This window comes from Enoplosus armatus, chromosome 8 (genome assembly GCF_043641665.1).
Source record: "Enoplosus armatus isolate fEnoArm2 chromosome 8, fEnoArm2.hap1, whole genome shotgun sequence".
Taxonomy (NCBI): domain Eukaryota; kingdom Metazoa; phylum Chordata; class Actinopteri; order Centrarchiformes; family Enoplosidae; genus Enoplosus; species Enoplosus armatus.
The window spans coordinates 7,778,556-7,792,337 of record NC_092187.1 but is presented as its reverse complement, the minus strand read 5'-3'; the positions used below and the strand labels follow the sequence as shown (position 1 = coordinate 7,792,337).

Genomic DNA, 13,782 nt, shown 5'->3' with positions numbered 1-13,782 from the left:
TGTCATCCCTCACATGCCTCCTCACATTTTATACTCCTCCCTTTCTACTACATAATCTTTTTTACTTTTTTTTTCACATCCAATGCTGAACGGAAAACACTTTCTTTTAATGTCAAAGATCGCAGGGTTGAGTTACGTTATGGATTCACAAAAACACAGGTCATTTAGCAGTCATGTAAAGTAAGCCTGTAAGACTGAAAATAATCTGACATGCATTCATGACTGTTATAAGAGTGAGCAAAGGTATATTGTACAATATTATGCAACTTGCTTGCTGTCGTTTGCATGGACCAATGGGACAAAGCTATGCAATGCAAAGTGTCTGATGGAACAAAAGGATTTGGTAAAATGCGTTTTTGCATTTGAAGTCAGTCTTTCTGATGTAAGTTATATTAATTGTTTATTATCTCTTTCGTCGAATCCTGCAAGCTTGATTGAAGACTTCAAGAGATCCAGAGCTTCTGTGCGGGTCCTGACCCTCAAAGCCTAATGCTACCCTGTGTCTTCAGAATTATACCTTTCATGCTCAAAAATCCTGCTGTTATCTTGAGCGACACTTATGCTATTCATGATTCGGCTCGCAACAAGTGGAGTAATGTTGGTAAAGCTAGAAATTATTAAGACAAACAGCTGACAAAATCATGGTCGTGCTCACATGAGGCTGCAGCTCAGCATCAGGGACACATCTCTAATATTGTGCACATTCAAAAGGACTGTATATGTATGCATAAGCATCTGCCGTGGCCAAAATACCACAAGAGCATCTCGTACGCTGTGATCACAGGCACAGCATTAACTTTTAATTCTTCACATGACATGCATATCTCCCATGAACACAGCAGAGGGGCCCGAGGTACTTGTAAAAAAGTTTCCTTCGCCTCCCTCCCTCTACCTCCCCTCGTGCTTTCCAACTTATCTCCCCAAAACTAATTTAGTTTCCTCTCTCCTCTTCCTCTTCCTCTCACACTGTTTAATGCATTTATCCCACTCAACTCAGCAAATCACATCCCCTGCAGTGGGTTTTTCCATATAACATGCACATTTCCAAATCATGTCTATTATGAATTTAGAAGTCTCTATTTCCTCTATTTTCTATCCTCCTACTCAATCTGTGCTCATTCCAAACCTCATCCCAAAAACTAAGCGGTCTCATTGCTCTGGCTGTTTGCACCACTTACTGTTTTTTCTCACTCTCCACAAAGTAATTTACTCTCCTTGCATGTCCTGCATGATTGCTTTCTCTCTCACACACACACACACACACATTCACGAACACACAACCACCGCCAACACTTCACAATTTTTTCATTTAATTAAGTAATTTAGTCTACCTCTCCTTTACTTACACACAAACACAAAAACACACACACACACACACACACACACACACACCTTATTTTCTGCTACCTTTCCTCAATTAATTTGGTTTCATTCTTACCCACACCACAACAACACACACACACACATTTTCATTCTATTAATGACCTCTAAAATTAATGTCACTGAGACTTCTGCATCCATCCAATGCCTTTACCCACAAACCTCAGGCCTCACCTTGTCCTCAAACTGTCTCCTCACTTTCATTTAGTTTTTTCAAATGTCTTTTTTCTCCTAACTTCATCCCTTGCATGATATATATCATCACATAACACTCCATGCCTTTGTTACACTTTGGAAAGTGATCTTTATTCCACGTTGTAGCACCTCCCTTGTCAGTTTTTTTCTCAAATACTGTCGCTGTCGCATCGTGTCTTATCGTTCCCAAACTTATTGAGTTTTCATTTGTCTTCCTTTTTCCCCTGCTATCAGTGGAAGGCTGATTAATTCTCATTGTCCTTAAATTACTTGTGTTTAACCTTATACAGTTAAGATTTTTGGTTAATTGCTTTTGTCTAAAACAAAAATTAACAAATAAAATAAAATATAAATACATCCCACCTCAAAAGTTGTCCACTGGAATAAGAAAGTCCTGTTGCTTCAGCCTTGCAAAAAAACGATTAGTCCAACAGGGAATATAAAGCTTCAAACATCAATTTTCTTGGCTTCATGTGGGAGTTGTAAGTTGGTAAGTACATAATTAACTCAGATTAATTTAATAATTAGCTCTGACTTCATGGCTCAGTTCTGCCATTGGGCATATGTTTGGTAAGCTGAACATTATTTCTGCTTTATCGCACTGTGAGTGCGCCACTGGGAGAATAATCAACAATTTTACAGACTGTCTGGTCAGATTTGAGTTGTGTTGGAACTTGAGTCTTGAGCCTAAATTACATTTAAATATATATTTTTCACTTTCTTTCTTTCTTTCCTCCCTCAGATCTTGGGTATTCATCCCTCCCTTATCTTGTCAAACATAATTAAGTCTCCTCTTCCTCCTGTGTTCATCACCCACCTCGTTCTCTGTCCCCCTATTTCTTCATTCTCTCTCTGTATTTCCTTAACTAACTTATTTAGTCTCGCAGCCAGCTCTTCAGTCTCATCTCAACCCACTAAATCTCTTCCCTCTCCTTCCTGTCTCTAACCTTCAAACACACACACCTTCTTCAAAAGGCTAAAACTATACACAAGCATTATTCTTCACATGTTCTTAGCTACCTCAAGCTAATTTGCTCTGTATGTGTGATCTCCCTATCTGATGGATTCAATTTCTCAGTGTAACATGCATATCTGCTTTATCACATCCAAAACTAATCTCACCTCTGCCTACCGCATTTCTTCTCTGTCTCTCTCTCTTTCTCTCGTTCTCCCTCTGTTTCTCAGCTGCACTCGGTGTAAAATACAGATCGCTTCAGCACAACCCCCCGATTTAATTTCTACTTGTGTCCTCTCACCATTTTATCTTCTCACAAAGTAATTTAGTCTGCATCCATGCTTCTCTCTCTCGGTCTTCCATCTCCTCTTTGCATCTCTCGACAAATCCCTCATATCATATCTTACTATAATCTGCATAATGTGCATTTCTCTCTGTCACTTCTGAGTCTATGTTCCTTCGGTCTGTGAAAACGATCAGATATCTTCTCTTTCTGTCTACTGTTATCTCCGTCTTCATGGTTGACTGTCCACTGGGAACTTCTCTTTACACCACTGAGGTCTTTTTCTTGTTTTCAGGGTTAATGACTGTTGCACATTCTCGTTGGCGCTGCAAGCTTTCCATGTTTCCGAGAGGAGTGAGCGCTAGAGGGTAGAAATATTTAAATTCTTATGAATTAAAGAGTGCAGATTGCTGAGCTTCAGCTGAGTTTAGCGTTGTAGCAGCAGGAGGTGGGACTACAACTTCCCTCTTACATTTAATGAACTCTTAAGTGAGGCACCCTGGAAATAGAGACGTTTATTTCTTACAGAAGCAAAAGCTAATTATTCCATACTCAATTTTTCCTTTTATCACTTGTTCTTAAACTGTAGCTATCTGATGCACAAACTCAGATTAAATTCTAGTTTAAGAGCACTGGTTAATAATTTCAAGTCTAAAAGCTAATCTATAATCTGAGCCAAACAAACAAGTCCATCACCAACAAGAACAGCAGCCTTTACTCTACATTTTACTTAGTGTGGCATGCAGCTGGATTTCACAAGAAATGGATTTGATTTACTTGATAGTCACTCGCTAGGCTGGGGGTTGTAAACAGCATATCTGCTTTCTCTTCAATCTGGTTGAAATTCTAAACTAATTCTACTTAAGGAGGCAGATGTCTGGCCACGAGAAATTAGAAATTTCAAATGTTCAAATTTTTGACATGAGTGGCAAAGAAAATACAAATCATACACAATGCAACAGGAAGCAATAGGGTTTATGGAGAGTAAGTTCATAATTTTGAAAAAGGCAGCACAACAATGTACTGGTGTAAGACAGAGATTACTGTACAAGGTTTCTGAACAGGGAACACTTCAATACTTCAGAGGAAACTTTCACAAAATTTCAAAGGCATGATCAGTTGTTTTCTGTTTGGCACACGAGCAGACGACTGACTACTTAACGCACACATCTGAAGCTGCCCTTTTTAAAATAGAAGACACTTTGACATGTCACGCTAGGAGAGGCAAAGTGCAAACACACTTGATTAGAACTGAGCCATCGTTAATGTTATTAGTAACACCTATGCTGTTCCTACAATGACAAGTCAAAACGTGTGCTGTGAAAAAGGCCTGTGAGCACATTAAAGCAGCACTGGTCAATCCGTATCAAAGTCTTCCTCAAATTCAATTAACTGATTTGAGGACTTCAGAAATCCTGTAACACACAATCAGTGAACTAAAAAGCTTTTCACATTTGAATTAAGACAAATTCTTACATTAACCCTGGATTGTAACACACCGGGGTTAATAGTACATCATAGTTTCAATCCTGGGCTGGGTTTTCAGTAGCCAGCTGCACGGTACATGACCCCAGCTGATGCAGTGTCTCACACTATTCATTCTTAGCACCACATCTCTGGAGTTGGCACCATAAAGGTAGCGTTAACCTTTCTACACAGCAGGGTTTACCATCTCATGTGGAAAAAATGTGGTTGTAACCCTCGCTCAAAGTGTCAAACCTCACTTATCTCAGGGCTAAACGTGTGGTTAAGAGAAGGGTTAGCCCGAGGTTACGTGTATTGTGAAATCCTTCGGGTGTCTTTGCCTTCATCTTAGTGGTGGAGGAGTCATCCTTAAAGAGTCCAGTTTTACCGGGATGAAGCGTTCACACACTTGGATTTCTTTGTTTTACGTCATTGTACTTCTAATCTTCCAGTTTGATGGTTATATATACATCTGAGATTTTCCATTTGCTTTTATTTTATTGAAAGGTGCTCTACAGTTACTGTCAATAAAGATTATTATTGTTATTATATTACACGATTATAGTTTAGTTACAGATTAGTGTTTTCTATTATACTTTTCTGTTTTGATGAGGCCCTTCCTGCCACAAAGAAATAAATAGAGCCAACTGATCTACATCTACAGCTGATCTCTATCTGACTCTAGGTAATTAAACAGTTTTTACATAACCCATTTGGCTTGCGTGGCCAAAGAAACAACTGTTCAAAAATCACATCTGACGCAGGTCTGCTGGAAGCTTCTGTTGTGGACTGAAAAATATTTCTCACTCAGAGGAGAAAGAAAGTTTCCAGTCTCGGTCAAAACCCAGAGCTTAGCTCCTGCCTGTGAGAGCAATCCATAGAGTTTCAGGGGAAAGCAATTCAAAGCCACAAAGAGCGTTTGGGGGAATGGATGAAGGCAGGTTGGATGAAAAAATGAAAAAAAAAAAAAACGGATGAGGGAGAGAGAAAACTTGGTTGGAAGATGACTAGAGATTTCTGTGTGTTGCAGAATCAATTCGTCCCTGTTTATTCCTTCTCCTCCCCCTCCTCTTCCTCCCACTAGCCTTAGGCGTTGACAAGACACCGCTACACCCGACGTCTGCGCAGGAAAAGCACCGACAACCCAGAACCCATCTGATTTCCCTCGCTCTACCCCTCACCTCTTATCCTCCATCCCTCCCTCTCTCATTGCTCTCAGATGTCTCTCGCCCCATTTTCCCCCGAGCAGCCTTCCTTCCATGTTATTCTCTCTGAATTCATCCGTCTACCTTGTCTCTCTAAAACGCTGTCACACCTGCCTCTTCTCCGTCCTTTCCTTCATCTCTCATGCTCTGTGTTGTTTGCACACTCTCTCCCATCTTTCCCTGTCCCTCCTTTTCTCCCACACTCACACTACTTTCTTTATCTTTCGGTCTCCTCTGTCTCCATCCTGAGGCCCCTACACACCCTGTGTGAACAGCTATCTTGCAGGTTCATTGCATGTCACACTGTGCGAGATGGGTCCAATAAAATTTGTAATGAAAACTGTATGACATCTATTCTGAGGAATATCCGAATGTGCGATGGATTGTGTCCTTGAGTCCTTGGAGTGCGTCTGGAGTGAATTGGAGCGGTATGATGTAGACACAAATAAATGCAAGCAATCTGTCTTTTTTTTTTCGTCCTAAATTTTGAATACTGTCAGAATTTTAATGGCGTCTACCTTCGGATACCAAAACTTCGTATCAGCCATCGGTGGACGTGTCTCACAGTGCGATCTAGGACCACCACTTTGGATTGTTGACTTCACCAGACAAGATTTCACCACATTTCTCTCTTGCAACTTGTTACTAGTATCGCCCAAAATCCAACAGTGTATAGGGAATTCTCTATTATCTGTCTCTTTCTTCCTCATAATAGTATTTCTTCTTCCCCTTCACGTTACCTCTCTCCCTGCTTTTCATCTTTCTCTCCATTCCTCAAACCTTCCTGTCTCCCTCCATCTCTATTTCCCTTTCTTTCCATCACACTCTTTCTCTCTCCTTCCCACTCGCTCTGTCTCTTTCTACCTCCATTTTTCCTTTGCTCCTTTCCCCTCTCTCTCTCTCTCCTTATCTGTCTTTCCGTCTGTCTTTGTGGGAGTTTGGAAAACATTCTGTCTCTCTCATGAAAGAAAAGTGATGCTTCACTCCCCAAGCCCTCTTTTGATTCAAAATAAAAGGCAATGTGAAATATCCCCCTGACACACACACTCACATTCATAGCCTCTATCCTCTCCCACATCCACTCAATGGCATGAAGACTGAAGCAATGCAGCAGTATGAAGACAGGGAGAGGCAGAGAGGCAGACAGAAGGAGAGAGAGAGAGCAAATTAGTCTGGAGTATTGGGAAAGGTATGAAAGAATGAAACGTGTGTGAGAGAGAGAACAAATTGGTTTGGTGACAGCAAAAAAGAGTAAGGGGTTTATTGTGGTGGTGGTGGTGTGTTTGTGTGTGTAAAAGACTAAATAACAGGTAGAGAGGTAAGATGGAGGAAGCTCTCTCACGAGGCAGAGTGTGTGTTCTCATGTTGTTCAGCTCAACATGACAAAACAGAGCGGATCAAAAAGGAAGTCAGTGTGGGACAAGAACAAAGAAGCGCAGACAGTCAGTTTGAGTTTACCAGGGCAGACTTAAAGACTACACCAGAACACAAACACACAAATTCACACACAGCACACAATCTGTTTCCTGTCAAATACCTCTGAACACATGCAATCCATCTCTTCATGTCTGTGCAGAGCTTTCCAAAAGTGCCGGCTACTGGCCAAACACTCATTTTAGATTCTAGTAGTTTTGATTAACAAGTTGCACACACAAGTTGTACATTTTATGACCATTAGCCTCCACTTCAAAACAAGAATGATGATAGAGAAACGTGCCTGTCTGTGTCAGTCCCGCCCCCACAGCGCTCTATGAATGAAGTGTGTGTGTGTGTGTGTGTGTGTGTGTGCGTGTGCGTGTGAGAGAGTATATATATGCTTTTAAGTTTTTAAGGTAGGTTTTAAATTCTACCTAGTTCCTGTGAAGTCTTGTGACAGTGTAAGCCTTTTTGCTCAGCTTGGTTTTTCTTTGTCAAGAGCCGACATTTTAACCTGCATGATAACTGTTAAGTGTCTCCAAGTATTTCACCTGAGATGTAAATCTTTCTGCTGAAGGACCTGTTAATTGGCCAGCTCTCACATCCTAATTGAACTCTTAACTACTGCTTTATCAAAGCAGGTGCACTGGAAAGGTTAAACCAATAACATGTAGACAGTAACTTCAAGACAAATATAAAGTATATTGCGTGCTACAGGTGGCTAACAAGAGTGATCAAGATCAAGGACATTTCCAGATAATCTACTGCTATAATTCATAATCAACGAAAATACCACCATTCCTACCACACACACACACATACACACTTCAACCCTTACTTGTGTATCTTCCTATGAGTGCAGAAACACACACACACACACACACACACCTAATTCAAGCCCTGATGTCTACCAATAAAGAACCAGTGATATCAGCTATATTGGTGACATTTTACATCACCTCACCTTTGCCATAGCAATAAAGAAATACATGCACACTCCCTCACTTCAGCACACACTCCCCTCCCCACTCACCAGTGTAGTCTTCACGGCAGATACAGGTGTACCCCCCCTCTCTGCGGGCGCACACCCCTCCGTTCAGGCAGGGGTTGGAGTAACACAGGTTGATCTCTGTCTCGCAGTAATCACCCGTGAAGCCGACTGGGCAGCGGCAGCGCAGGCCCGCGATGGGGTGAATGGGCCGGAACAAGATGGAGGGCGAGGAGATGAAGGGGGCAGAGCTGTTGAATCGCAGCACCGAGATGCACTTCATGTAGTTCTGGCACGGCTCACGCAGACACACATTGTCGTCAAACGGGAGAACCTGGAGTGATGGGGAGGAAAGAGGAAAGACGTTGGTAGTTCTTGTGAATACTGTGACTGCTGCGTAAACAGGTGTTCCGGATGGAGTCACAATTCGGATTAGCTTCCGCTATTGAGGGCGTTTAGTCATCATTATTTCTGATTAGCTGAAACATATAGGCTTTTTCAACACACTTCCGACTAGCAGTGAAAGCAGAGGTGCAACTACTAACATTCATGTTAGCTCTTTTCCGTTTGGGTGTTCCAGTCAGCCATGCAAGCAAGTGCAACTGAAGTAAAAGTTGTACCAATACAACAATGGAAATATACTCCATGACAAGTAAAATTCCTTTTCATCAAAATGAGGAAAGAGAAGAAAGCTTGGACGTCGCTCAATAGACCAGGATGGCGTTTCTGGTCTTCCCCTTTGTTATAGTTTTTTTAATCAACCTTGAAAAAAGGACTTTACTGATGAACCTTGAACGCTGAACTGGGATGGCGAAGCAGTTTGCTTGGGCTTGCAGTGGAAACAGCGGCAGCAGGTGAGAAGGATCACAATGAAATCTGGTCTGAAACGTCGTTGCTAGCCTACACGCCTAACGATACACCAATCAGAGAAGAGCAGCCTCTACAAGGAGGCTCTGTAGCCTAAGAGACGCGACGTAGGGAATAAATATCCATAAAACTCGCTGCCACTACTAGGCTTGTTACTGTGGCAACTTAGATAAGCGTGTCTATATTTTTAGCAACCGAAAGTTTCTTTAATCTTAACTCTGGCAGCTTCACAGTTAGAGGACGATAAATTAGTTAACAAACCTAAGCAGCAGCAAACGTTCAGCGCGTTTAATGGCCATTTATTCCCTGGGTAACGTCTCTCAGGCTACAGAGCCTCCATGTAGAGGCTGCTCTATCGTCTGTGATTGGTGTAATGTTAGGCATGTAGGCTAGCTTTTAGCAACCACATTTCAGACCAGATTTCATTGTGATCCTTCCAATTTAGCTGTTGAGATATTTCACTCTGCTCACAAGATATACATAAGTTCAAATAAAAAAATATATAAAATCAGTGCAAATAGTATTATGTTATTAGGATATATTATTATTATTATCATTATCATATTTTAAATCATGTGATTTTTGTTGGCATTAAGAATATTACAGCATATACCTACAGTCTGCAGTTTTTTTTTCTGGTGTTCTCTTCAGGTCAGACAGTCATTATGAACGCCTCCTGGGATACTCTCAAAACGGTTTATCTTAAGTAGTGCTGTACAGTTTTATCGCCCTGAGACTTATTGCTATTGGTCTTCTTTTATTTATCTATTTGCCCCAGTTTTGCTTTGTGAAACTATCGACTTTCCAGAAGAAGGTATTTGCAGTTATTGTTTGCTGTTAAGGTCACTGGATCAGATATATTTGCAGGATTGTGTATTCTTAGACAGTAAGAATATATAGATTCATTTTGCACGTGTTTATGTGTGTTTGTGTGAGGGTGAAGGTCACATGCATTCAGCCTTAAACTATGTATCTCTTGACACTGCTGTGCTGTCTCCCAGCCCTGTGCGTGCATGTATGTAACTGATGTGCATGCTGTGTCCAGGTGTGTGTGATTTCATGCATGAGAACACATATAGTGGTCATATCAGTGCATTGCTGCATAAAGCCATATGGCTGAGCTGGCATGGCATCTGTGTTGTATTATTATCAGTTCATATGCAATATGCACAGGTGTGTCTTACTACTTTTGTTTCACATGAAACCCTGATTTCCAGCTGCTGCGTATGTGTGCATGATTATGCAGGCATTTTTTCATATAATGTTCATTATGTGTCCATGTGTCTGTGTGGACGAATACAAACCTCCTCATGTTATTAATTTCAAAGAATGAAATACATTCACAAAAAAACAAAAAAGTTTGTATCAATCAATATTAAAGGCACATTCTCTAAATCTAAACATAAAAGGGAAGGGGAGCCCCAATACCAAAAATGAAAACTCAAGATTGAACTTTCTTTCTCTTCCACAACAATTAACAGATCCTTTAAAACACCACCTAACACTAGATAATAACTAGATCTATACTCATAACTAAATGTTCAGCTATCAGCTATCATTCAGTATTAAACAAACTGGACGATATGTTTTCTTGATTTTTCTCTATCCAGTTGCATCCAGAGGCATTTTGGTCTGCGCCCGTTGATAACGCCCCTTGGAAATCGTAAATGTGGTTGTGATTGTTGTCATCGTGTGTATTCGTATTTGTAAATGTGAACCAACCTCCATCTGTGTCAGTGACGTCAGCCTCAGCCTGCTCAGGTACAGCTGTTCCTCCAGAGCCTCAGAGGGGAAGAAGAGTCCGCCAGGAAGCGCGGCAGAGAAGCTGACATTCAGGATCCCTCCCGGCGCCGCGTCCAGGTCCGGCTGGATGTTGAAGATGAAAACATCCTCCACAGGCACCGAGAGCACCGCCGACACGCCCTCCAGGAAGTTACCCAGCAGTGGTGACAGAAAGTGCTCCTGGGACATGTTCTGGAGGCGGACGGTGACACTACTGCCCAGCATGTCCTCGGTGATGATGAGGACGCGGAGAACGCACTGGGCTGAAATGCTGTGGACACCATCTGCAGAGTTAAAGAGAGTGGAGAAAAGGTCAGGTGAATGAATAGATGTGCTAAAAAGTCATGGTCATTTTCTGAAATCCACTTCACCATTGTTAGAGAAGATGATGCAATTCTTTAATCATCCGTTCCAGTAAAAGTAAAAAGAAAAACGGATCCTCTGAAATCTACATTTGTTTGTGAGCCAGGAAGTTCAAGTCCATGTATTTGAATAAGCCACAGAGAGAGAGAGAGAGAGAGAGAGAGAGAGAGAGAGAGAGAGATGGAGAGATAGAGATGGAGAGGTATGCTCTCATGCAGAAAAATCATTCTCATCTCCCCCGACTCCTCACATTCAGCTTTGGTTACAATTTCAACACAAAATGAACTCATATGAATCGCACACAAACAGAACAATATCTGTTTCAACTACAGACACGTTTCATCTGCACTGTGTACAAACACATGCCAGTGCTGGGCTGTGTTGTATACTGTAAACCAATTTGGCGCAACAAGCTGGCTAATAAACTATAAAAGAATACAAATGCACATGACCACACCAGCATGAGGCAGCGGCACCGAGGCGTTGTGAAGGTGAAACAGGGTTGACGATGAAACAGAGAGAATGAAAGAGTAAGAATACAATACATGAGGGGTCTTGATGCAAAAAAGAGAGCATGGTAAGAGGTGGAAAGAAAGAACAAATGAGAGGAAGAAAGAAAAAGAGTGAAAGTAAGCATGGCAGCGATGGACAGAGGGTGAGGGGTGAAAGAGACAGAGGGAGGATGTTGACACAGGGAAAAACAGGTTTATTAAAAACTGAAAAAAACAAAGGAGGTGATGGAGGAGGACAAGAGAAGTGAAAGGGAATGAGGGCCTTTAACCAGAGATTAATAAAAAAAGAGAGAAAGGAGCACTACAATTATGGTAACTCACAAATAGGAATCAATAATAATTTAATACTTAAGTAGTACTGTAAATAATTGATTGATTATAGATGTTCACTTAATTTCCTTTGCTAATATTGTAGTAAAATATAATTCGAGAGGATATTGAATCGATTGAATGGTTTGTCCATATTAAATCATCAATTGATTTCCCTCATTTACAATTTGTTACTCATTTGGCGTTGACTTGAATAAAAACAAGACGGAAAGGAAGGAAGGTAGCAAAAAAAGGTATAAAAGGAAAGAGAGATGAGGAGTTTGTAATTATCAAATGTTAGAGAAGGAAGGAAATAAGAAAAAGACCAAGACAGAAACATAAAGACAAAAAAAATCAGAGAGGAAAACCGAATGAATGGAGGAAGAGATGGAGAGAAAAGAGAGAGAGGTGTGGACGGATGGGGGTTGGGTCGGGTGGCAGCTGGTTTGATTACCGGATTATGAGGAGCCTCACTCCCCACTGACCTCTAACACACACACACACACACACACACACACACACACACACACACACACACACACACACACACTAAAATCCAGAGCCCTTTGTAATAAATGAACAGCCAGAGGAGGGAGTGACATCATGAAGGGACAGAGTAGAAAAACTCCCACAGAAAATCATCAGGGAACATTTTAATGGAATCATACAGAGAAACAGATGTACAGACAGACAGACAGACAAATAAAACTAAAATTTAAAGAAATGTAGTATGTCTGACTTTAAAATAACATATCCAACATAATACAGTATTAGATGAAGGAATTAAATGTCACCTCCTCTTCTGGGGCTAAAAGCCCTCTGGATCACAATGCAAAGGCGTAATTGACGCTGATCTCCCATTGTCAGTGAAGTGAGAGGGGATCTATGAAAAGACCTGGGATAATGTAACAGAGTAGGATCAAATCTCACACACCATCCATCACAAATCCACATATTCACTCTAATTCTGTATATATACAAAACTACACCTCATCTATACCTAACCCAAACCCTACTAACTGTCTCATGGCTCTTAGTCTTAAGTCTTAACCCTCAGACAGTCCATCAAAAAAAATGAGGATCAGACAAAATGTCCTCTCCCTTTTCAAAAACATCGGTTTTCACCAAGACACCAAGCACACACACACATACTCACACAGTCCGTCTGCAACAAGGTTGTGTATTTTGTTAGCCTCTTGCAGACTGTGTGCTTGACTGTTTTCTGATGAGAAAAAAAATACTACAACTTCCTCCTTCAGGCACACTGAAAATGTTCCCTCTGAGTCTCTGGCTCCCAGGAATCCCCCTTAGTGTCCCACAAGGGACAACAGAGACGTTCAAACAGGAATACTTGACAACTCAACAAACATGTAAAAGGGTAAAATAAAAAATGGCACTCCAAAACATCAGTGCCTGTTTGCTCTGACAGTTTGTAACTTCACCGTGATTTTATCTGCCTCAGAGGTACTTTTGCCCCAAGCAGCCATTAAATTCTGACAGTAAACCTGCACAGTAAAATATATTCATTTGGCTTCCCAGCATGGCTTACACTCCAGCTAATTTGGCCAAACTGCATCAGCACAAGGCTCTTCACTCATCCCGTCACATGTGAAGCCATTTGGAAGCTTGAAATAGAAAAGAAAAACAATTGGGTAAAGCTAAATGGCCATTTAACCAATTAAGACTGCCAAACTCAGTCCACTTTCTGTCATCCCGGGTCAATGACTAATCCATCTCCTTCTCTGAGGTCAGCTACAAATTTTACACAGGTACATGTCCTGACATGCTGGTTACAGTTCTGCTGAAAACACAAAAGTCAGAACCAATACGTCTGCAGACCAATAAAAGCCATTTTCCAAATCATAAGGCAGGTTTTTACATTTTACTACTACTGAGGATTGTCGTTACAGCATGGGAACCTCACAAGAAATCTCGTGCCAACACTAAACCTAATTATAATGCTTCCTACCGTAAAACTTTGAACCAAAAGTGCATTCCCCCCTCTCATAGAAAATAACTTCAATCATTTATTAATGGAAGAAATTATTATATAGGTAACAATT

The 13,782-nt window shown here is 41.1% G+C and overlaps 1 protein-coding gene across 1 annotated transcript in view; it reads right to left on the bottom strand.

Annotated features, from left to right (window-relative positions):
• Positions 1–13,782, bottom strand: part of celsr3 (cadherin, EGF LAG seven-pass G-type receptor 3) — a 95,497-nt gene that overhangs the window by 61,969 nt on the left and 19,746 nt on the right. The window contains exons 3-4 of the mRNA XM_070910225.1: positions 10,476–10,819; positions 7,932–8,220 (exon numbers count right to left, since the gene is read on the bottom strand). Coding sequence (XP_070766326.1) covers positions 7,932–8,220; positions 10,476–10,819 — 633 coding nt within the window. The remainder of the gene's footprint in view (positions 1–7,931; positions 8,221–10,475; positions 10,820–13,782) is intronic.